The sequence below is a fragment of the Oncorhynchus kisutch genome, linkage group LG19, assembly GCF_002021735.2.
Source record: "Oncorhynchus kisutch isolate 150728-3 linkage group LG19, Okis_V2, whole genome shotgun sequence".
In the NCBI taxonomy this organism is placed as follows: domain Eukaryota; kingdom Metazoa; phylum Chordata; class Actinopteri; order Salmoniformes; family Salmonidae; genus Oncorhynchus; species Oncorhynchus kisutch.
This window is the reverse complement of record NC_034192.2, coordinates 24,979,036-25,002,020: the sequence shown is the minus strand read 5'-3', so window position 1 is coordinate 25,002,020 and position 22,985 is coordinate 24,979,036. Positions and strand designations below refer to the sequence as shown.

The 22,985-nt window shown below is 40.4% G+C and overlaps 1 protein-coding gene across 1 annotated transcript; it reads left to right on the top strand.

Moving 5' to 3' along the window:
• The first annotated feature begins 6,694 nt into the window (after positions 1–6,694).
• On the top strand, positions 6,695–19,560 carry LOC109864775 (solute carrier family 22 member 4). The gene is made up of 10 exons (XM_020452722.2): positions 6,695–7,139; positions 7,229–7,332; positions 7,698–7,852; positions 7,990–8,161; positions 8,268–8,409; positions 11,214–11,305; positions 11,416–11,630; positions 18,422–18,604; positions 18,918–19,053; positions 19,191–19,560. Exons 1-10 carry the CDS (start codon positions 6,780–6,782, stop codon positions 19,276–19,278), a joined length of 1,647 nt encoding a protein of 548 aa, XP_020308311.1. The 5' UTR covers positions 6,695–6,779; the 3' UTR covers positions 19,279–19,560.
• The last annotated feature ends 3,425 nt before the right edge of the window (positions 19,561–22,985 follow it).

Here is a 22,985-nt window from a genome sequence, read left to right as displayed (position 1 = left end):
TTTCTCTCTCTGTCTCAATTTCTTTATCTGTCTCTGTCTCTGTCTATCTCTGTCTCTCTGTCTCTTTCTGTTTCTTTCTATCTCTGTCTCTTTCCCTGTCTGTCTCTTTCTGTCTCTTTCTCTGTCAGTCTCTTTTTCTCTCTGTCTCTTTCTGTCTCTGTCTCTTTCCCTGTCTGTCTCTTTCTGTCTCTGTCTGTCTCTCTGTGTCTCTTTCTGTCCCTGTCTCTTTATGTATCTGTATGTATCTGTCTATCTCTGTATATGTCTGTCTCTGTTTGTCTCTTTCTTAGTCTGTCTCTGTCTGTCTCTGTCTGTCTCTATGTCTCTGTCTCTTTCTGTATCTCTCTGTCTCTGTCTATCACTGTCTCTGTCTGTCTCTGTGTCTATTTCTCTGGCTGTCACGGTCTCTTTCTGTCTCTTCCTGTCTCTCTCTGTCTGTCTGTCACTGTCTCTGTCTATCACTGTCTCTGTCTGTCTCTGTCTGTCTCGTATTCTCTATGTCTCTGTCTCTCTCTGTCTGTCTCTTTCTGTCGCTGTCTCTTTCTGTCTCTTTCTGTCGCTCTTTCTGTCTGTCTCTCTCTGTCGCTCTTTCTGTTTTTGTCTCTTTCTTAGTCTGTCTCTGTCTGTCTCTCTGTCACTGTCTCTTTCTGTCACTCTTTCTGTCTCTTTTTGTCTCTTTCTTAGTCTGTCAGTATCTGTCTCTGTCTGTCTCTGTCTGTCTCTGTCTGTCTCTCTCTGTCTCTGTTTGTCTGTCTGTCTCTGTCTCTGTTTGTCTCTCTCTCTGTCTCTGTCTGTCTCTGTCTCTATCTGTCTTTATGCCTGTCTCTCTGTCTCTCTGTCTGTCTCTGTCTCTATCTCTCTCTGTCTCAGCCTGTCTCTGTCTGTATCTCCCTGTCTCTGTCTCTATCTCTCTCTGTCTCTGTCTGTCTGTTTCTCTGTCTGTCTCTGTCTGTCTCTCTCTGTCTCTCTCTGTATCTGTCTGTCTTTGTCTCTGTCTGTCTCTGTCTCTGTCTGTCTCCGTCTCTGTCTGTCTCCATCTCTGTATCTGTCTGTCTCTGTCTCTTTGTCGCTCTTTCTGTCTGTCTCTCTCTTTCTCTGTCTCTTTCTGTCGCTCTTTCTGTCTCTGTCTCTCTCTTTCTCTGTCTCTTTTTGTCTCTTTCTTAATCTGTCTCTGTCTGTCTCTTTCTGTCTCTTTCTCTCTCTGTCTCTTTCTGTCTCTTTCTCTTTCTTAGTCTGTCTCTGTCTGTCTCTTTCAGTCTCTGTCTCATTCTGTCTCTGTCTGTATCTGTCTGTCTCTCTCTGTCTGTCTCTTTCTCTTTCTCTGTCTGTCACTGTCTCTCTGTCTCTTTTTGTCTCTCTCTGTCTGTCTCTGTCTCTTTCTGTCTCTTTCTCTCTCTGTATCTTACTGTCTCTTTCTCTTTCTTAGTCTGTCTCTTTCTGTCTCTCTCTGTCTCTCTCTGTCTCTTTCTGTCTCTGTCTGTCTGTCTGTCTGTCTGTCTGCCTGTCTCTCTCTGTCTGTCTGTCTCTTTCTTTCTCTTTCTTAGTCTGTCTCTTTCTTTCTCTTTCTTAGTCTGTCTCTTTCTATCTCTGTCTCTCTCTGTCTGTCTCTGTCTTTGTCTCTGTCTCTTTCTATGTGTCTGTCTCTGTCTGTCTCTGTATCTCTGTCTCTGTCTGTCTCTGTCTTTCTCGGTCTCTGTCTTTCTCTGTCTCTGTATGTCTCTGTATCTGTCTGTCTCTTTCTGTCTCTCTCTCTGTCTCTGTCTCTCTCTGTCTTAGTATCTGTCTGTCTCGGTATATGTCTGTCTCTTTCTGTCTCTCGTTCTGTCTCTCTCTTTCTCTTTCTTTCTCTCTTTCTTAGTCTGTCTCTGTCTGTCTCTCTCAGTCACTGTATCTGTCTCTGTCTGTGTCTTTCTGTCGCTGTCTCTGTCTGTATCTGTCTCTGTCTCTCTGTCTCTCTTTGTCTCTTTCTTAGTCTGTCTCTTTCTGTCTCTCTCTGTCTCTCTCTGTCTCTTTCTGTCTCTGTCTGTCTGTCTGTCTGTCTGCCTGTCTCTCTCTGTCTGTCTCTTTCTTTCTCTTTCTTAGTCTGTCTCTTTCTCTTTCTTAGTCTGTCTCTTTCTATCTCTGTCTCTCTCTGTCTGTCTCTGTCTTTGTCTCTGTCTCTTTCTATGTGTCTGTCTCTGTCTGTCTCTGTATCTCTGTCTCTGTCTGTCTCTGTCTTTCTCGGTCTCTGTCTTTCTCTGTCTCTGTATGTCTCTGTATCTGTCTGTCTCTTTCTGTCTCTCTCTCTGTCTCTGTCTCTCTCTGTCTTAGTATCTGTCTGTCTCGGTATATGTCTGTCTCTTTCTGTCTCTCGTTCTGTCTCTCTCTTTCTCTTTCTTTCTCTCTTTCTTAGTCTGTCTCTGTCTGTCTCTCTCAGTCACTGTATCTGTCTCTGTCTGTGTCTTTCTGTCGCTGTCTCTGTCTGTATCTGTCTCTGTCTCTCTGTCTCTCTTTGTCTGTTTCTTAGTCTGTCTCTGTCTGTCACTGTCTTTGTCTGTCACTCGCTCTTTCTGTCTCTTTTTTTCTCTTTTTGTCTCTTTTTGTCTCTTTCTTAGTCTGTCTCTGTCTGTCTCTGTCTGTCTCTATGTCTCTGTCTCTTTCTGTCTCTCTCTGTCTCTGTCTCTGTCTATCACTGTCTCTGTCTGTCTCTGTGTCTATTTCTCTGGCTGTCACGGTCTCTTTCTGTCTCTTCCTGTCTCTCTCTGTCTGTCTGTCACTGTCTCTGTCTATCACTGTCTCTGTCTGTCTCTGTCTGTCTCGTATTCTCTATGTCTCTGTCTCTCTCTGTCTGTCTCTTTCTGTCGCTGTCTCTTTCTGTCTCTTTCTGTCGCTCTTTCTGTCTGTCTCTCTCTGTCGCTCTTTCTGTTTTTGTCTCTTTCTTAGTCTGTCTCTGTCTGTCTCTCTGTCACTGTCTCTTTCTGTCACTCTTTCTGTCTCTTTTTGTCTCTTTCTTAGTCTGTCAGTATCTGTCTCTGTCTGTCTCTGTCTGTCTCTCTCTGTCTCTGTTTGTCTGTCTGTCTCTGTCTCTGTTTGTCTCTCTCTCTGTCTCTGTCTGTCTCTGTCTCTATCTGTCTTTATGCCTGTCTCTCTGTCTCTCTGTCTGTCTCTGTCTCTATCTCTCTCTGCCTCAGCCTGTCTCTGTCTGTATCTCCCTGTCTCTGTCTCTATCTCTCTCTGTCTCTGTCTGTCTGTTTCTCTGTCTGTCTCTGTCTGTCTCTCTCTGTCTCTCTCTGTATCTGTCTGTCTTTGTCTCTGTCTGTCTCTGTCTCTGTCTGTCTCCGTCTCTGTCTGTCTCCATCTCTGTATCTGTCTGTCTCTGTCTCTTTGTCGCTCTTTCTGTCTGTCTCTCTCTTTCTCTGTCTCTTTCTGTCGCTCTTTCTGTCTCTGTCTCTCTCTTTCTCTGTCTCTTTTTGTCTCTTTCTTAATCTGTCTCTGTCTGTCTCTTTCTGTCTCTTTCTCTCTCTGTCTCTTTCTGTCTCTTTCTCTTTCTTAGTCTGTCTCTGTCTGTCTCTTTCAGTCTCTGTCTCATTCTGTCTCTGTCTATCACTGTCTCTGTCTGTCTCTGTGTCTATTTCTCTGGCTGTCACGGTCTCTTTCTGTCTCTTCCTGTCTCTCTCTGTCTGTCTGTCACTGTCTCTGTCTACCACTGTCTCTGTCTGTCTCTGTCTGTCTCGTATTCTCTATGTCTCTGTCTCTCTCTCTGTCTCTTTCTGTCGCTGTCTCTTTCTGTCTCTTTCTGTCGCTCTTTCTGTCTGTCTCTCTCTGTCGCTCTTTCTGTTTTTGTCTCTTTCTTAGTCTGTCTCTGTCTGTCTCTCTGTCACTGTCTCTTTCTGTCACTCTTTCTGTCTCTTTTTGTCTCTTTCTTAGTCTGTCAGTATCTGTCTCTGTCTGTCTCTGTCTGTCTCTGTCTGTCTCTCTCTGTCTCTGTTTGTCTGTCTGTCTCTGTCTCTGTTTGTCTCTCTCTCTGTCTCTGTCTGTCTCTGTCTCTATCTGTCTTTATGCCTGTCTCTCTGTCTCTCTGTCTGTCTCTGTCTCTATCTCTCTCTGCCTCAGCCTGTCTCTGTCTGTATCTCCCTGTCTCTGTCTCTATCTCTCTCTGTCTCTGTCTGTCTGTTTCTCTGTCTGTCTCTGTCTGTCTCTCTCTGTCTCTCTCTGTATCTGTCTGTCTTTGTCTCTGTCTGTCTCTGTCTCTGTCTGTCTCCGTCTCTGTCTGTCTCCATCTCTGTATCTGTCTGTCTCTGTCTCTTTGTCGCTCTTTCTGTCTGTCTCTCTCTTTCTCTGTCTCTTTCTGTCGCTCTTTCTGTCTCTGTCTCTCTCTTTCTCTGTCTCTTTTTGTCTCTTTCTTAATCTGTCTCTGTCTGTCTCTTTCTGTCTCTTTCTCTCTCTGTCTCTTTCTGTCTCTTTCTCTTTCTTAGTCTGTCTCTGTCTGTCTCTTTCAGTCTCTGTCTCATTCTGTCTCTGTCTATCACTGTCTCTGTCTGTCTGTCTCTTTCTCTTTCTCTGTCTGTCACTGTCTCTCTGTCTCTTTTTGTCTCTCTCTGTCTGTCTCTGTCTCTTTCTGTCTCTTTCTCTCTCTGTATCTTACTGTCTCTTTCTCTTTCTTAGTCTGTCTCTTTCTGTCTCTCTCTGTCTCTCTCTGTCTCTTTCTGTCTCTGTCTGTCTGTCTGTCTGTCTGTCTGTCTGTCTGTCTGTCTGTCTGTCTGTCTGTCTGCCTGTCTCTCTCTGTCTGTCTGTCTCTTTCTTTCTCTTTCTTAGTCTGTCTCTTTCTTTCTCTTTCTTAGTCTGTCTCTTTCTATCTCTGTCTCTCTCTGTCTGTCTCTGTCTTTGTCTCTGTCTCTTTCTATGTGTCTGTCTCTGTCTGTCTCTGTATCTCTGTCTCTGTCTGTCTCTGTCTTTCTCGGTCTCTGTCTTTCTCTGTCTCTGTATGTCTCTGTATCTGTCTGTCTCTTTCTGTCTCTCTCTCTGTCTCTGTCTCTCTCTGTCTTAGTATCTGTCTGTCTCGGTATATGTCTGTCTCTTTCTGTCTCTCGTTCTGTCTCTCTCTTTCTCTTTCTTTCTCTCTTTCTTAGTCTGTCTCTGTCTGTCTCTCTCAGTCACTGTATCTGTCTCTGTCTGTGTCTTTCTGTCGCTGTCTCTGTCTGTATCTGTCTCTGTCTCTCTGTCTCTCTTTGTCTGTTTCTTAGTCTGTCTCTGTCTGTCACTGTCTCTGTCTGTCACTCGCTCTTTCTGTCTCTTTTTTCTCTTTTTGTCTCTTTTTGTCTCTTTCTTAGTCTGTCTCTGTCTGTCTCTGTCTGTCTCTATGTCTCTGTCTCTTTCTGTCTCTCTCTGTCTGTCTCTGTGTCTATTTCTCTGGCTGTCACTGTCTCTTTCTGTCTCTTCCTGTCTCTCTCTGTCTGTCTGTCACTGTCTCTGTCTATCACTGTCTCTGTCTGTCTCTGTCTGTCTCGTATTCTCTATGTCTTTGTCTCTCTCTGTCTCTTTCTGTCGCTGTCTCTTTCTGTCTCTCTCTGTCGCTCTTTCTGTCTGTCTCTCTCTGTCGCTCTTTCTGTTTTTGTCTCTTTCTTAGTCTGTCTCTGTCTGTCTCTCTGTCACTGTCTCTTTCTGTCACTCTTTCTGTCTCTTTTTGTCTCTTTCTTAGTCTGTCAGTATCTGTCTCTGTCTGTCTCTGTCTGTCTCTGTCTGTCTCTCTCTGTCTCTGTTTGTCTGTCTGTCTCTGTCTCTGTTTGTCTCTCTCTCTGTCTCTGTCTGTCTCTGTCTCTATCTGTCTTTATGCCTGTCTCTCTGTCTATGTTTGTCTCTGTCTCTATCTGTCTCTATGCCTGTCTCTCTGTCTTTCTCTGTCTCTATCGCTCTCTGTCTCAGCCTGTCTCTGTCTGTATCTCCCTGTCTCTGTCTCTATCTCTCTCTGTCTCTGTCTGTTTCTCTGTCTGTCTCTGTCTGTCTGTCTCTGTCTGTCTCTCTCTGTCTCTTTATGTCTGTCTCTGTCTCTGTTTGTCTCTGCCTATGTCTGTATCTCTCTGTCTCTGTCTGTCTCTGTCTCTGTTTGTCTTTGTCTCTGTCTCTCTGTCTGTTTCTGTCATCTCTGTCTCTGTCTGTCTTTGTCTGTCTCGGTATGTCTGTTTCTGTCTCTATCTGTCTCTCTCTGTCTCTCTGTCGGCCATTGTCTGTCTCTGTCTCTCTCTGTCTCTCTCTGTCTCTCTCTGTCTCTCTCTGTCTCTCTTTGTCTCTGTTTCTGTCTCTCTGTCTCTCCCTGTCATTGTCTGTCTCTCTCTTTCTCTGTCTCTCTCTGTCACTCTCTGTGTCTGTCTCTTTCTGTCTCTGTCTGTCTGTCTCTGACTGTCTCTGTCTCTGTCTTTCTCTGTTTTTTCTGTCTGTCCGTCTGTCTGTGTGTCTCTCTCTCTCTCTCTCTCTGTCTCTCTCTCTGTCTCTCTCTCTGTCTCTCTCTCTGTCTCTCTCGCTGTCTCTCTCTCTGTCTCTGTCTCTGTCTCTGTGTGTGTGTGTGCCATATTGAGCAGTTCAATAATCCACTGTGAATTTAGTTTTTTTGACCTCTTCATGCTAGGTTGGGTATTGTCTATTTATTAATTTTCCTTTACCTTTCTAAGACGCCACCCACTGGGTGTCATGTTTCACTGATCTCATGGATATCAGTATGACACAGTGACCTGCAGTTTAAAAGATAGACTTGTCTCTAGGTCATTCATAGATAGTTAGTTCAGCATTCCATACTTTACTTGAAAATGAAGGACTATGAAGAAATTACTTCCTTTTTGGGAGAATGGGGACCTTTCCAAAAGGTTATTTTTCTTCTGCTCAGTTTAAGCAGTATTCCTAATGGGTATGTTGGGATGGCCATGGTTTTCCTGGCAGATATCCCTCCACACCGGTGCAGGGTCCCCCAGCTGAACTTCAGTGGTTTTGGACTGGATTTGAATTACTCCATACCATTACAGGAGGTAAAGGGAGAGGTCATTTTAAGTCGTTGTACTCGGTTTAAAGAACAATTGGACTCTGCTACCGGCTTTGGGAATGAGACAGAGGGATGCCTGGATGGATGGGAATTCAGTAAAGAGCAATACAGGTCCACCATAGTGACAGAGGTAAAACATCCTTAGTAGTTTTTATATTCATGTTTCCCTGATCTGTGGAAATGTCTTCATAATCATTCTAACATTATGTCTACCCACAGTGGGATCTGGTGTGTGACAATGCATGGAAAACCCCTTTCACCGTCACAATATTCTTTTTTGGAGTGCTGTCCGGGTCTTTTTTGTCTGGGATCATCTCTGATAGGTACGTGTTCCGGTCTGAACACTACCATCACATTAGATCCCTCCACACATGATGTGACTTGACAAACAGCGGTGGGATTTACTTTACTGTAGGCAGCTTTAATGGGAACCAGTAAGACATGTTGAGAAATATATTTGATCAAAAAGTTTGCCAATGGATGTGGTGGATCAGGCTAGTTGTTCACTACATGAGTAAAAAGTTAGTGAAAACACAGTGATCGATCAATTGTCTATTTGTTTACATTTTTATTGCAGCCTCCATCTCTAGAACTTTACATCAAGTCATCCAGTGCATCACAATAGTTTCTCAATATTCTACCATGATAATAACAGAGCAAGCAAGATCAAACATCTATTTCTCCTCAGGTATGGGAGGAGGTTCATTTTCTTTGCTACTTTGGCACTCCAGACCGTATTCAGTATACTCCAGGCTGCTGCCAACAGCTGGGAGTTGTTTTGTGCCTTATACTTTATCGTTGGGATGGGACAAATTGCCAATTACTGTGCTGCTTTCATACTTGGTGAGTAAGGTCATATACAACTTCAACAACAGTAAAAATAGAATGCAGTAACTTGAATGATATCAGGCAAAATCCTAAGTGCTTGAGAATGTTGTGAGGTATTGAGCGTTTCCTATATTTATGTCCTTAACCTTTAGGTTCTGAGCTTCTTATCAGAAATGTACGCATCAACTTTGCCTCACTGGGGGTCTCTATGTGCTATGCAATCGGATACACCGCTCTGCCAATGTTTGCCTGGTTCATCCGTAGCTGGAGGATTCTGCTGATAGCCCTGTCTATACCTGGATTTCTTTATATCCCACTTTGGTGGTGAGTATGAGTTAGGTACAGTAATCTCCTTGTCCTTTTTGTGTGACAACAGATGTCCTTATCACACACAGTGTTTGGGTACTTTACTCCTTGTCTCCTCTGTTAGGTATATCCCTGAGTCTCCACGGTGGCTGTTGTCTCAGGGCAGGGTAAAGGAGGCAGAGGACATCATACGAGCTGCAGCAAGAAAGAACGGCATCACTCCTCCAGACGTCATATTCAAACCGGAAGACTGTGAACAACTCATGGTACAGTAGTTAGCTACAGTCTGTTTTGAAATGTATGGATGTAGGAAATGTGTGTCAAATCCAAGAGATTGACAACCAAAGTATTTTGCAGATATAATACCATGTGCGCGCAAAAGAGAAGCAAGTTCAGAGGGATAAAGTCTTCTTTCAGCTTATATCCAGAGAGGGGTGGAAAAAGAACCCATACTTAAGTAAAGAAACATAAAAAGAAAACGACTCATGTAAAAATGAAAGTCACCCAGTAAAATACTACTTGAGTGTAAAAGTATCTGGGTTTTAAATACACACGTAATATCAAAAGTAAATGTAATTGCTCAAATATACTTAAGTGCCAAAATTAAAAGTATATAGTGCCTTCGGAAAGTATTCAGACCCCTTGACTTCTCCAACATTTTGTTAAGTCACAGCCTTATTCTAAAATTGATTTAAATAGTTTTTTCCCTCGTCAATCTACACACAATATCCCATAATGACAAGCTAAAAACAAGTTTTTAGAAATGTTTGCTAATTTCTGAAAATGAAAACTGATATCACATCTACAAAAGTATTCAGACCCTCTACTCAGTACCTTTTTGAAGCACCTTTGGCATCGAATACAGCATTGAGTCTTAAAAAAAATGGTACCTTTATTTAACTAGGCAAGTCAGTTAAGAACAAATTCTTAATTTCAATGACGGCCTAGGAACAGTGGGTTAACTGCCTGTTCAGGGGCAGAAGGACAGATTTATACCTTGTCAGCTCGGGGATTTGAACATGAAACCTTTCGATAACTAGTCAAATGCTCTAACCACTAGGCTACCCTGCTACCTTTTCTTGGGTATGACGCTACAAGCTTTGGCACACCTGTATTAGGGCAGTTTCTCCCATTCTTTTCTGCAGATCTTCTTAAGCTCTGTCAGGTTAGACGGGGAGCGTTACTGCACAGCTATCTTCAGGTCTCTCAAGAGACGTTCGATTGAGTTCAAGTCCGGGCTAAGGCTGGGAAACTCAAGAACATTCAGAGACTTGTCTCGAAGCCACTCCTGTTTTGGTTGTGTGCTTAGGGTCGTTGTCCAGTCTGAGGTCCTGAGCTCTCTGGAGTAGGTTTTCATCAAGGATCGCTCTGTACTTTGCTCCATTCATCTTTACCTCGATCCTGACTACTCTCCCAGGCCCTGCCACTGAAAAACTTCCCCACAGCATGATGCTGCCACCACCGTGCCTCACCGTAGAGATGGTGCCAGGTTTACACCAGATGTGACGCTTGGCTTTCAGGCCAAAGGGTTCAATCTTGGTTTCATCAGACCAGAGAATCTTTTGGAGCTTTTTGGCAAACTGCAAGCGGGCTGTCATGTGCGTTTTACGTCTGGCCCCTCTACCATAAAGGCCTGATAGGTGGAGTGTTGCAGAGATTTAAAAATATATATATTTTTAAATTTTTATTTAACTAGGCAAGTCAGTTAAGAACAAATTCTTATTTTCAATGAACTTTCGGTTACTAGTCCAACGCTATAACCACTAGGCTATCTGCCACCGCTAGAACCTTCTTGCCCTTCTAGAAGTTACTCCCATCTCCACAGAGGAACTCTCGAGCTCTGTCAGACTATCACCTTCCTGGCCCCCCGATTGCTCAGTTTGGTTGGGCGGCCAGCTCAAGGAAGAGTCTTGGTGGTTTTAAACGTATTCCATTTATGAATGATGGAGGCCACTGTGTTCATAGGGACGTTCAAATGCAGCAGACATTTTTTGGAACCCTTCCACAGATCTGTACCTCGACATAATCCTGTCTCAGAGCTCTACGGACAATTCCTTCGACCTCATGGCTTGGTTTTTGCTCTGACACGTAATGTCAACTGTGAGACCTTTTAATAGACAGGTGTGTGTCTTTACAAATCATGTCCAATCAATTGAATTTACCACATTGATTGATTGATTGATTGATTGGACTCCAATCAAGTTGTAGGATGCTCAATTTCGAGTCATATTGCAGAAGGTCTTTTATAAATTTGGAAACATTTTGAAAATCTTTAGCTTTTTCATCATGGGATATTGTGTGTTGATTGCGGAGGATTCTTTTTTACCAAAATGTAGAAAAAGTCAAGGGGTCTGAACTTTCTGAAGGCACTGTCAATCATTTCAAATTCCTAATTTTAAGCAAACCAGATGTTCTTGTTTTTATTATAGTTTACAGATAGCCAGGGGCACACTCCAACACTAAGTGTTTGTGTTTTGTGAGTCCACCAGATCAGAGAGAGTACGGATTACCACGGATATTCTCTTGATAAGTGCGTGAATTTGATAATTTTCCTGTCCTGCGACCCATTCAAAATATAACGGGTACTTTTGGGTGTCAGGAAAAATGTATGGAGTAAAAAGTACATTATTTTCTTTAGGAATGTAAGTGGAATAGAAGTGAAAGTTGTAAAAAATTTAAATAGTAATATCCACATACCGCAAAAAATTACTTAAGTAGTACTTTAAAGAGTATGTCTCCTTTATTAAGCACTTTACACCACTGCATCCAGAAAATAAACCTTGTGAAATACATTACTACAGCAGGTAATTACTAGAGCACAGTAAATGTTGGCAAAGACCTTGGACAATCTCCCTAGACCAATCTAAAGACATGTACTGTCATTATTCAAATACACTGATAAGTCAAGGTGTCTTGCTTAGTGACTTATATTAGTCTATGCATTTGTCTTTATTCAGCTGTGTGTGTTATTAGAATGTGTGTGTTAATCAATTTGCCATTTGATAATTACATCCAATATTGGTCTGAAAAATCTATTACTAACAGCCTCATATTTTGGGTGTGTTTCTAGGAAAACAAGGAAAGTCAGCGACTGTACACATGGCTGGATCTCATCAAAACAACTAACATAAGGAACATCACACTCATCAGCATTATCATTTGGTAAAAACTATTTCCACTGACAAAAAAATACTAATTCCACTGACATGTTAACCATTTTCCTCTAATTGAAAGATTTTTCATTTCTTAAAGTTATCTAATCTTCTACCCAGGATTGTCATATCCATGACTTACTATGGGATGTCCCTAAACACCCCCAACATGGATGGAGACCCTTATTTCAACTGTTTGGTGGCTGCATCCTCCGAATTTCTGGGTTATGGAAGTATCTGGTTATTTATACGCTACACTCCACGGAGATTCACTCTTCCCTTCACCATGATCCTCTCTGGGACCCTGCTTCTGATCATCAAGTTTATCCCTCAAGGTATGAACCCTCCCACCACACGGCCATTTCCAATTGGTCAATATTTGATATAACTTTGCAAGATTGTAGACCACATCAACAGTAACTGGCATTCCATCATTGGCACTGATTCATTTGATAACATCACAATGTTGACAAAAGGTTTTCCTAGTAATTATTTACATACTTTAGAAATGTCACAAGATACAACAGATTTACCGTTAGTACTCTTTCCAAACAATGCGGCGATAATAATAATAAGATAATAATAGAATCTAGAAGAAGAATAACATTTTAGTAAGAAAAAAGTAAGAACTACGATGAGAATGAAAGAACACAAGAATGCAAGTATGTACAGGTCAGTGCCAGTACCCTATTCACTGTGTAGGGTTACCGGAGTGGTGAGGTGGGTTCATACATAAAGTTACTGGGAGAAGGATACACATGTAAAGAGGGCGGAAAAGGGACAGGTAGCAGGAATATATACAGTTGAAGTCAGAACTTAGGTTGGAGTCATTAAAACTCATTTTTCAACCTCTCAAAAAAAATGTTAACAAACTATACAAACTTTGTGCATGACACAAGTCATTTTTCCAATAATTGTCGACAGATGATTGCACTTAAGGTACCACATTCATCTGTACAAAAAAATAGTATGCAAGTATAAACACCATGAGACCACACAGCCGTCATATCGCTAAGGGAGGAGACGAGTTCTGTCTCCTAGAGATTAACATACTTTGGAAAAGTGCAAATCAATCCCAGAACAGCAGCAACGACATTGTGAAGATGCTGGAGGAAACAGGTACAAAAGTATCTATATCCACAGTAAAACGAGTCCTATATCGACATAACCTAAAAGGCCGCTCAGCAAGGAAGAAGCCACTGCTCCAAAACCACCATAAAAAAAGCCATACTATGGTTTGCAACTGCAAAGATCATCGTTTTTGGAGATAGGTCCTCTGGTCTGATGAAACAAAAATAGAACTGTTCGACCATAATGACCATCATTATGTTTGGAGGAGAAATGGAGAGGCTTGCAAGCCGAAGAACACCATCCCAACCGTGAAGCACAGGGTTGGCAGCATCATGTTGTGGGGGTGTTTTGCTGCAGAAGGGACTGGTGCACTTCACAAAATAGATGGCATCATGAGGTAGGAAAATTATGTGAATATATTGAAGCAACATCTCAAGACATCAGTCATGAAGTTACAGCTTGGTCGCAAATGGGTCTTCCAAATGGACAATGAACACAAGCATACTTCCAAAGTTATGGCAAGATGGCTTTAACGTGTTCACGCTAAACGTTCACCAAGGGCAACCCCCCCCCCCCACGCTCAACTCAAAAGATGGCGCCCAGAATGCAAAAATATTCTTAGAAATATTTAACCTCCACACATTAACAAGTCCAATAGCTCAAATGAAAGAACACCTTGTTCATCTACCCAGCGAGTCAGATTTCTAAAATGTTTTACGGCGAAAACACACCACATATTTATATTAGACCACCACCGAAACAAAGACAAGAGGCAGCCATTTTGTCCCAGAAAATATAAAATTATAAAAGCAGGATTAAAAAAATAATAATTCACTAACCTTTTGAAAATCTTCATCAAATGACAGTAATAGGACATGTTACACAGTATATTTATGTTTTTTTCAATAATATGCCATTTATATCCATAAATCTCCATTTACATTGACTTCATGTTCAGAAAATACTCAAAAATGTCAGGAGAAATTATACATAGTGCCGCCAGATAACATAAATAGACATCATAAACTTTGACTAAATATACATGTTCTACATATAGTTAGAAAGATACACTGCTTCTTAATGCAACCGCTGTGTTACATTTATTTTTAACGTTACATAATTAGTTCACTATCTAATAATCTGAGACGGTGCTCAGACGTAAAGCAATATTTCTCCGCTATGTTGGAGTCAACAGAAATACAAAATTACAACATAAATATTCCCGTACCTTTGATGGTCTTCGATCAGAATGTAGTGGAAGGAGTCATACTTACCCAATACATCGTTTTGTTTCACTTTGTGTGTTCTTACAGTAGCATCTGCTAGCAGTTTCAGCTGAAATGCACCCAAAATTACTTCTGGTCCCGGACAGTTGTGCATCAAAACTTCAAAATTACATATTATATGTCGACTAAACTGGTCAAACTAAGTGCAGAATCAAGCTTTAGGATATTCTAAACGTACAAAACAATTATCTAATCTATTGGAGAAATGTGCCTCTTCTCAGGCAATCTGGAACAAAGGAACGTCTCTCCAAAATGCGCGCTCTCGTGACCTTGTATTTTCTCGCAACATCCACACTTTCGCCTCCCAAAGGGTCAAAACGCGCGGGATTTGCACAATTAAACACTGTACTGAATGAGGACATCTAGTGGAAGACATAGAAAGTGTCTCCAGATCCATAGCTGGTTGGGAAGTTGCCCCAAATTTCAGGCTCACAAAAATAGTTTGGGAGATTGCCTGCCCTGTGAGTTCTGCTATACTTACAGACATAATTCAAACGGTTTTAGAAGCTTTAGAGTGTTTTCTATTCAATTATTATTATTATATGCATATATTAGCAATTTTGGGCAGATTTCTTTTCAGTTTACTATGGGCACGCAATTTATCCAAAGGGGGCAGTATTCTGCTGAGGCCTAACAGGTTAAGGACAACAAAGTCAAGGTATTGGAGTGGCCATCACAAAGCCCTATATATAATGTGTGGGCAGAACTGAAAAAGTGTGTGCGAGCAAGGAGGCTACAAACCTGACTCAGTTACACCAGCTCTGTCAGGAGGAATGGGCCAAAATTCACCCAACTTATTGTGGGAAGCTTGTGGAAGGCTAATCAAAACATTTGACCCAAGGTAGACAATTTAAAGGCAATGCTACCAAATACTAATTGAGTGTATGCAAACTTCTGACCCACTGGGAATGTGATGAAAGAAATAAAAGCTGAAATAAATCATTCTCTACTATTATTCTGACATTTCACATTCTTACAATAAAGTGGTGATTCTAACTGACCTAAAACAGGGAATTCTTACTTGGATTATATGTCAGGAATTGTGAAAAACTGAGTTCAAATGTATTTGGCTAAGGTGTATGTAATCTTACGACTTCAACAATAAATGCATATTGTAATATACGGATGGCAATATATACATGTAAACAGGAATAATATTGACCACTATCAGGATAAATACTAACAGTAATTCCAATCAATAATCAATGGGCAGGATCATAATGGAGTAATAATCGAATCAATAATAATTTTAGCAGCGACGTAGGTTGTGTCTGTGTGTGGGTAGAGACCTGTGGATGGGCAAAGAGTCAGTGTGGATAGTCTGTAGGAGAGGGAGAGAAGTAGTTGTTAGACATTTAACTTCTTATGTCTGCAATCCCGTTAATGGGAGCGATATGACAACAGCCAGTGAAAGTGCAGGGCGCCAATTTCAAAACGTCAAAAATCTCATAATTAAAATTCCTCAAACATACATGTATGTCATACCATTTTAAAACTAATCAGTTTGTTAATCCCAAAACAGTGTCCGATTTCAAATATGCTTTACAGCAATAGCACCACAAACGATTATGTTAGGTCACCACAAAGCCACAAAAACACAGCCATTTTTTTCCAGCCAAAGAGAGGAGTTTCAAAAAGCACAAAGAGATAAAATTAATCACCTTTGATGATCTTCATCAGATGACACTAATAGGACTTCTTGTTACACAATACATGTATGTTTTGTTTGATAAAGTTCATATTTATAAAAAAAAACATGAGTTTACATTGGCGCGTTACATTCACTAGTTCCAAAAACATCCAGTGATTTTGCATAGCCACATCATTCAACAGAAATACTCATCATAAATGTAGATTATAATACATGGAATAATAGATATAGCTCTCCTTAATGCAACCGCTGTGTCTGATTTCAAAAACACTTTACGGAATAAGCCAGCCATGCAATAATCTGAGACAGCGCTCAGAAAAATAGTCATGGACAACAATAAACAATAAACAACAATAAATAGACGCCATGTTGACTTCAACATAAATAAGAAATGACATGATAAATCTTCCCTTTCCTTTGATGATCTACATCAGAAAACACTCCAGGAATCCCAGGTCCACAATAAATGTTTGTTTTGTTCGATAATGTCCGTTATTTATGTCCAAATACCTTCTTTTGTTAGCTCATTTGGTAAACATATCCAAACGCTCATTCTGGTCAGCGTTACGTCGGAAAAAAACATAAAAAAGTTATATTACAGGTCGAAGAAACATTTCAAACTAAGTACAGAATCAATCATTAGGATGTTTTTAACATATAGCTTCAATAAAGTTCCAACCGGACTATTCCTTTGTGTCTTCATGAGCAATGGAACGCAAAGTGGATACCATGAAGAATGCATGTGATCAGAAAATGGCTGACTCCCAGACACATGATTGATTCTGCTCTCATTCACTCCCACAACACAGCAGAGATCTCATTCAAATTTCTATAGATGGTTGACAACTAGTGGAACCCCTAACAGTGCAACATCATTAATATCTCAAGGCGAATTCACTGAGGACTGCGGTGAATACTTACAAACCTCAGATTTCCCAGTTCCAGGTTGGATTTTTCTCAGATTTTCAACCTGCCATATGAGTTCTGTTATACTCACAGACATCATTCAAACAGTTTTAGAAACTTCAGAGTGTTTTCTATCCAATACTACTAATAATATGCATATATTAGCATCTGGGACAGAGTAGGAGGCAGTTCACTCTGGGAACGCTATTCATCCAAAAGTGAAAATGCTGCCCCCTATCCCAAAAAGGTTAATAAAATGCATGTTTTATTTTATTTGGGGAAGCTGCGAACTCCGAAACATATTCCAGTCAGAGCTAGCAAAGCAGTTCTGCAACATAGCCTCTAATTCGGAGGACCATTTCTATACGGAGCTTGTCACAGGTACTTCCTGTTTGAGCTTCTGATTTGCCGAAGGGGGGACGATGACTTGGAATATTTGTATATTTGTATCTGTACGCTTCCTTCCTTTCACTCTGTCAATTATGTTAGTATTGTGGAGTACCAACAATGTTGTTGATCCATCCTGGTTGTTTTCCTATCGCAGGAATTAAACTTTGTAACTGTTTTAAAGTCCCCATTGGCCTCATGAGCGATTTCCTTCCTCTCCGGCAACTGAGTTAGGAATGATGCCTGTATCTTTGTAGTGACTGGATGTATTGATACACCATAGAATGTGAAATGAATAACTTCATCATGCTCAAAGGGATATTCAATGTAAATGTTTTTGTTTGTTTTACCCATCTACCTTATTTGGGAACCAATGGAAAACCTCCCTGTGTGGGGCACAGAGATGGGGAAGTTGTTTAAAAATCATATTAAACACTATTATAGCAACTTATTTATGTGACATGTTAAGCAAATGTTTACTCCTGAACTTATTAAGGTTTGCCATAACAAAGGGGTAGAATACCTGATTTGATTTGTGCGCTTGTCATGACACAAAGACATTGCAGATTTGTCTTTTTTATTAATTTGTAAAAAATAAAAAAAATCTACTTTGACATTATGGGGTATTTTGTGTAGGCCAGTGATAAACTATTTTGACCATTGTTAAATTCAAGCTGTAACACAACAAAATATTTTCTGAAGGCACTGTATGCTTGCTTGTGGGATGAGTAACAGTGTTCTAGGACTTTATCATCCCTAGTTGTGAAGGAGACGTGTTGATAAAAGTTTGGCATCACATGTCTTAGTGACGCAGAATTACAATTGCCAGAATTACAATTACAATCCCAAGCCATTATACTGCACGTTAGATAGATAGATAGATAGATAGATAGATAGATAGATAGATAGATAGATAGATAGATAGATAGATAGATAGATAGATAGATAGATAGATAGATAGATAGATAGATAGATAGATAGATAGATAGATAGATAGATAGATAGATAGATAGATAGATAGATAGATAGATAGATAGATAGATAGATAGATAGATAGATAGATAGATAGATAGATAGATAGATAGATAGATAGATAGATAGATAGATAGATGGATGGATGGATGGATGGATGGATAGATAAAAAATAATCAGAACGACATAACAGCAATCCATTGGTCATTTACTTGTCCAAAGAAACTGGAAAGGTTTGTCAAACTGGCTAAAGATTGTTTGTAGTTTGTAGATAGATAGATAGATATTCTGCAGGAACGGACATTGAACTCTCAAAGGCACCTGCCCTTTTGGTAAGTCAGGAGATAGTAGATGTCACAGGATGTTTTCCATCAGTGGAAATGTCCATCTTGAACTGAGCATACTGAGATGTCAGATAGGATTTTTGAGATTTTAATGTAAAAAAAATATATATATATATACTTCCTGGGTTTAGCCAGTTTCACAAAACGTTTAAGTTTATTTGGACAAGTACATTTGTTGGTATGTCTGCTAAGGGAAAAACAAAAGCAGAAAAAGCATGAAATGATATATCCCAAGACAGCCAAAAAGTTGTCCCACCAAAAAATTTGTTGAGATTTCAAAGACAAAGATGGCCAATCCAGGCCAGTTAAATGCCCACATCACACTATAACTTCTGGACTGTTTAACTAGCGGAACAGTAAGACGAACATTGTGGGGCTCTGTCCTTGTGCTGGGACCACAAAATTCTGCTTGCTGCACACTGGAGTTTGAGTGTCTCTGGTTCGTCATTCTTGTCATCGGCCTACACTATATTTAACTTCGTGGGACCTTTTGTTTCTGTCCTTGTCAGACATGCACGCCCTGTCTCTCACCCTGGTGATGATTGGAAAAACAGGTGTCACTGGAGCGTTTGGATTCCTCTATCTGTACGGCACAGAACTCTTCCCCACAGTGGTGCGCAATATGGCCTTGGGTGCCACCTCCATGGCTTCCAGAGTAGGTAGCACTGTGTCTCCATACATCGCCTACATCGGTGAGTCTCCAGTCCGTATGTCTGTTTGGTTTTATTATCCCTGTGGGGACCAGAAGTCCTCACAAGGATAGTACAAGGAAGCATTTTGGAAAAAGGCTATTTTAGGTTTAGGGGTTTAGGGTTAAAACAATTATGGTTAGGGGTCAGGTTTAGGTTTAGGGAAAATAGGATTTTGAATGGAATTACATTTTTTCGTCCCCGCAAGGATAGTAATACCAAACGTGTGCATGTGTAGATTTGTCTAAAGATATGTAAGAAAATGATTTGTGATTTGTGGATCCAAATAAAGTGTCACACTATCTTCTGATTGAAGGCACGTATAACAAGATACTACCCTACATTCTAATGGGAGGCACCACAGTCATCGCTGGTGTGTTGAGCTTGTTGCTACCAGAAACAAAAGGAGAACAACTACCAGAATTCATCAACCAGGTTAAACCCCTCAGATGGTAAGTTACTGGCTGACTAGATTTGCGTTGTCAGTCACAGTCTGGCAGACAGGTCTGTCGAGATAAACTACTGTAAGACATTTTACAGTTTTTCCTGTTTCCCACCTTCTTTAAACAAAGTCCTCTCTGCCCCTTAGCATGGGCACAAACCGGGCTTCTCGGGATGGCCAGAGGCAGAAAGGAAACGCACAGGTGGGGAATGAAGTCAACAACATCCAAGAGTGATTCTGCACGAGCAACTCAGTATAAAGCAAGTTGCAAAGGCAAGCTGTATTGAAGATGTTTCCATAATTGTGTGTGTTTTGCTTAGTTTTAATGTCCTTGTAAATGTACTAATAAGTTGAGAATGTTTAAAATATTATTGTAATGATTTATTTGTGCACTGAAGTGCTTCGGAACACAACAGATGACCATGAGGAATTTCAGTCTGGTATAGTCAATGATTAAAACCGCATTTTCTGCGACTGAAGAGAGCCTCCTTAATAAACTCAAACAGTAGAAAATGTGTTTTGTTTATTTTTGGTCATATTTAAGGAATGTGGAATGAACTTTTCCTTTTACATCATTAACAACCATACTCTAGTTTAAAGATCCTTAGAATTTCAGGGCAATTTAATTCACAACTTCAGGTTACTTAACACTTGAAGTGATTATCAGCACTTTTTTTCATAAACACAGAAATGACACAACACAAAAACACCACAACATGCCCACACCTGTCCATGAATGCACAAAAACACACAGTAGCCTCCCCTTTCAACAGGGTCATCACCAGAGCTTCCAACCATTCAGGGCTCAGTCCTGAAGTCCAGGGCTGAGGGGTTCATTTCCTGCAATACTACGTCATTTTACATGACTCGAGACATACAATAATCTTTTTTTATAGCACACAAATTACAAACGACTCTGACATTTACATACTGAGATCAATAAAACGAATGACCCATGTGTTACATGCAACTAATATCATAGGCCAATGAAATGAGTGGATAAACAGATTTTAGGCCGACAATATAAGGTGGAAATTATAGTCCACCAACTTTCCAGTGGCACTCACCTATTCAAACATATTTTTCCAGCAATTGTATTTTGAAATATTGCTAAATACATTCTATCTGCTGCCTGCTATTCATTGACAACCACATCTCAACAATCAGCTGTTGGCCTGGCTGCCCAATTACAGGATTCCCAACTGCAGACAAGGCCTATGCGCTCATAAAGTGACAAAACACAATGTACAGCAATTTTTTAAATTAGCTATTGATCATTTGTGGCTAAATTATGCTGGTGGAATATTTCCAATGATTTAATACATTTTTATAGAGACAAGAGTAATTATAAAAATTGGCAAATTTGTTTACATTTATCTGCAGCACTTTCAGCACCTCTTCATGCAGCACATTGTTTTCTATTCAAAAGATTGTGGTCAGTAACCCATCAACACAATCTCACCCTGTCACATTCATTGTAAGGAGGAGACCAAGGCACAGCTCTTGCATACATCCTTCTTTTAATGAAGAAAGAACACTTAACAAACTAACAAAACAAATATGCCGCTATACAAAACGAGTGCTGACAGGCAACTATACATAGACATAAGAACCCACAAATACCCGAGAGAAATGTCTACCTAAATATGGTCCCCAATCAGAGACAATGATAAATAGCTGCCTCTGATTGGGAACCAATTCAGGCCACTGTAGACAAACATATACCTAGACTTACAAAAACCTCTAGATATAAAAAAAACAAACAAGACAAGACAAAGCAAGCATACCCACCCTCGTCACACCCCGACCTAACCAAAAATAATAATGAAAACAGAGATAACTAAGGTCAGCAGATTTCATGTGTTTTGTGCATTTTTGTGTTGCTTCATTAGTGGGAAAATAAACACTGTTGTGCAACTTAATTTGAAGGACAATACAATTTTGCAGGGCAAACATCAGAACAATATTTCAAACGTTATTGGAGCAATGCATTTTGGGCAATGTAGTTCTACACTTTTTTTTGTGTCCCACATGTATTTGTATATTTTAAAAAATGTGTTAACAACCCAATATTGTTAATCAACCAGGTCACCGAAATACTTTTAATATAATAGTAGCCTTACATTTATTATTTGCTCTTTTTTTGCTTAATACTTTGGGATACTGGTGCTATGTTAGATTTTATGAAGGTTGCCAGATTGAAGTGAAAAGCTGTATTTGTCTTTTGTTATGGTATCGATGAAGGTATTTGATTGGGGAGTGGGGATACATTTTCATGGTGGGAAATGAACTCATCACATAAATGTGGGGAAACAGAAGACCTGCAAAACATGATCTTATTTGGTTTAAATTCCCCTGGTGCAACTGCATGGTATTTGCAACTATAACGAGTCTGGACTATTATCAATTAACATCAATGCAGTTAAAAACAGGTTCATGTAAAATAATGAATTATGTTGGCTTACACTTATGGTACTTCCAAGGCCATTTCATGATGATTATTACGGTCTTGTCAACCATGTAGGCTATTGTAACGTGGCAAATGTCAGCACTGTAGGCCTACTGCCTCTGCCCAGAGGTCTACTAGGCTTTCATGGAAACGGCCGTTACAGCTCACTTTGCCACATATGAGCCCTGGTCTCAGTTGCAGCTTTCACTTTCTTCGTTGCATTGGTGGCAGAGTTGGGATCACATCGAGCTCACATCTTTGATATATCTAGTGAACAATAGATAAGCAACAACGGGCATGACGGATAGAAGTAGTCACAACAGGTGTGATCAAGCTTTTTCCAAGTAGCCTGAATGGAAAGTGTTACGCCCTGAGCAGTGTTTCATAAGAAAATCCTCTGTGACTGTCTAATTGGCATAAGTTAACCACTTCCGGTTGCTTCAGGAAGCTTAGAATCGACACAGGTAGAACTCATAGTGGCCTGATGGATTGTCATCAAAGACAGGTTCATACGGCATTCATAACCCACATCGGCTTCAGGTTGAATTTAAGGGTGCAGGCAATGTATTCCTTTGGGGAGAGAAGTAATTGAAAACTGTTTGATGTAAACACCTTATTTTACCTGTTAATGCCACATGGTCAAGGTTAGGCTTGCACAGTCCGGGAGGACCTCAGGAATGTTCCTGAGGTCGAATTGTGCTTCTAACCCTAACTGTTCTCCCGCTGTCACCCAAAAGCACCTGCAATTTAGGGCCAGGCTTCATTATGAGCTCAGACCGAGCAAGCTACGGTCTAGCGGGGCATCTCGTTGAACTCGGCACAGCCTAGAGATTATGGTAATGCCATTGCAGGCTCTGAGTGTCTTTAAGCACCGCACTTTGTCACTCCATCCTTGTATGTGTGTGAGAGAGCTTTTCTTTGACATCTGTTGGGAGAAATGACTAACTTACAGTTCATGAAGGTTGCTTAATCACAGATATGAAGTTTTGAAAAGATCTGACCTTTTTAACCCTTCGAAACAGCAGCTATGACACCATTTTAAGGCACTTCTGGTTGACACAGGAAGCTGAAAGTGAACACATATCCTCCTTGGGGTAGGCACTTATAGAATATTGAGTTTTAAGTCTTTATGTTAAGAACTGACTTATTTACGGAGGGTTTAATGAGTGTGTGTTAAGAAAATCACAGAAATCTCGCAGAGCTCTGAAACACTCTTCAAAAAGATTCGTATGAACACGCTGCAACTGGATCTGTGACTTAAAAAAAAAAAAATGTAACATCACCAATTGTACATTGTACGATTTCTCTAAAATTACGATAGATAAATGGCTGGTTCTTTTTTTCCTGACAACGTAGGTTCATGAAGTGAAGCGGTAAAATTATTGCTATATTTTCGTTTTTTACCTTTAATCCTGGAAAAATGTCCATAACTCAAAAACCGTTGAGGCCTCGATGCCATCTTGTTCGGGGCCAACTGCCCATTATGCCAAATC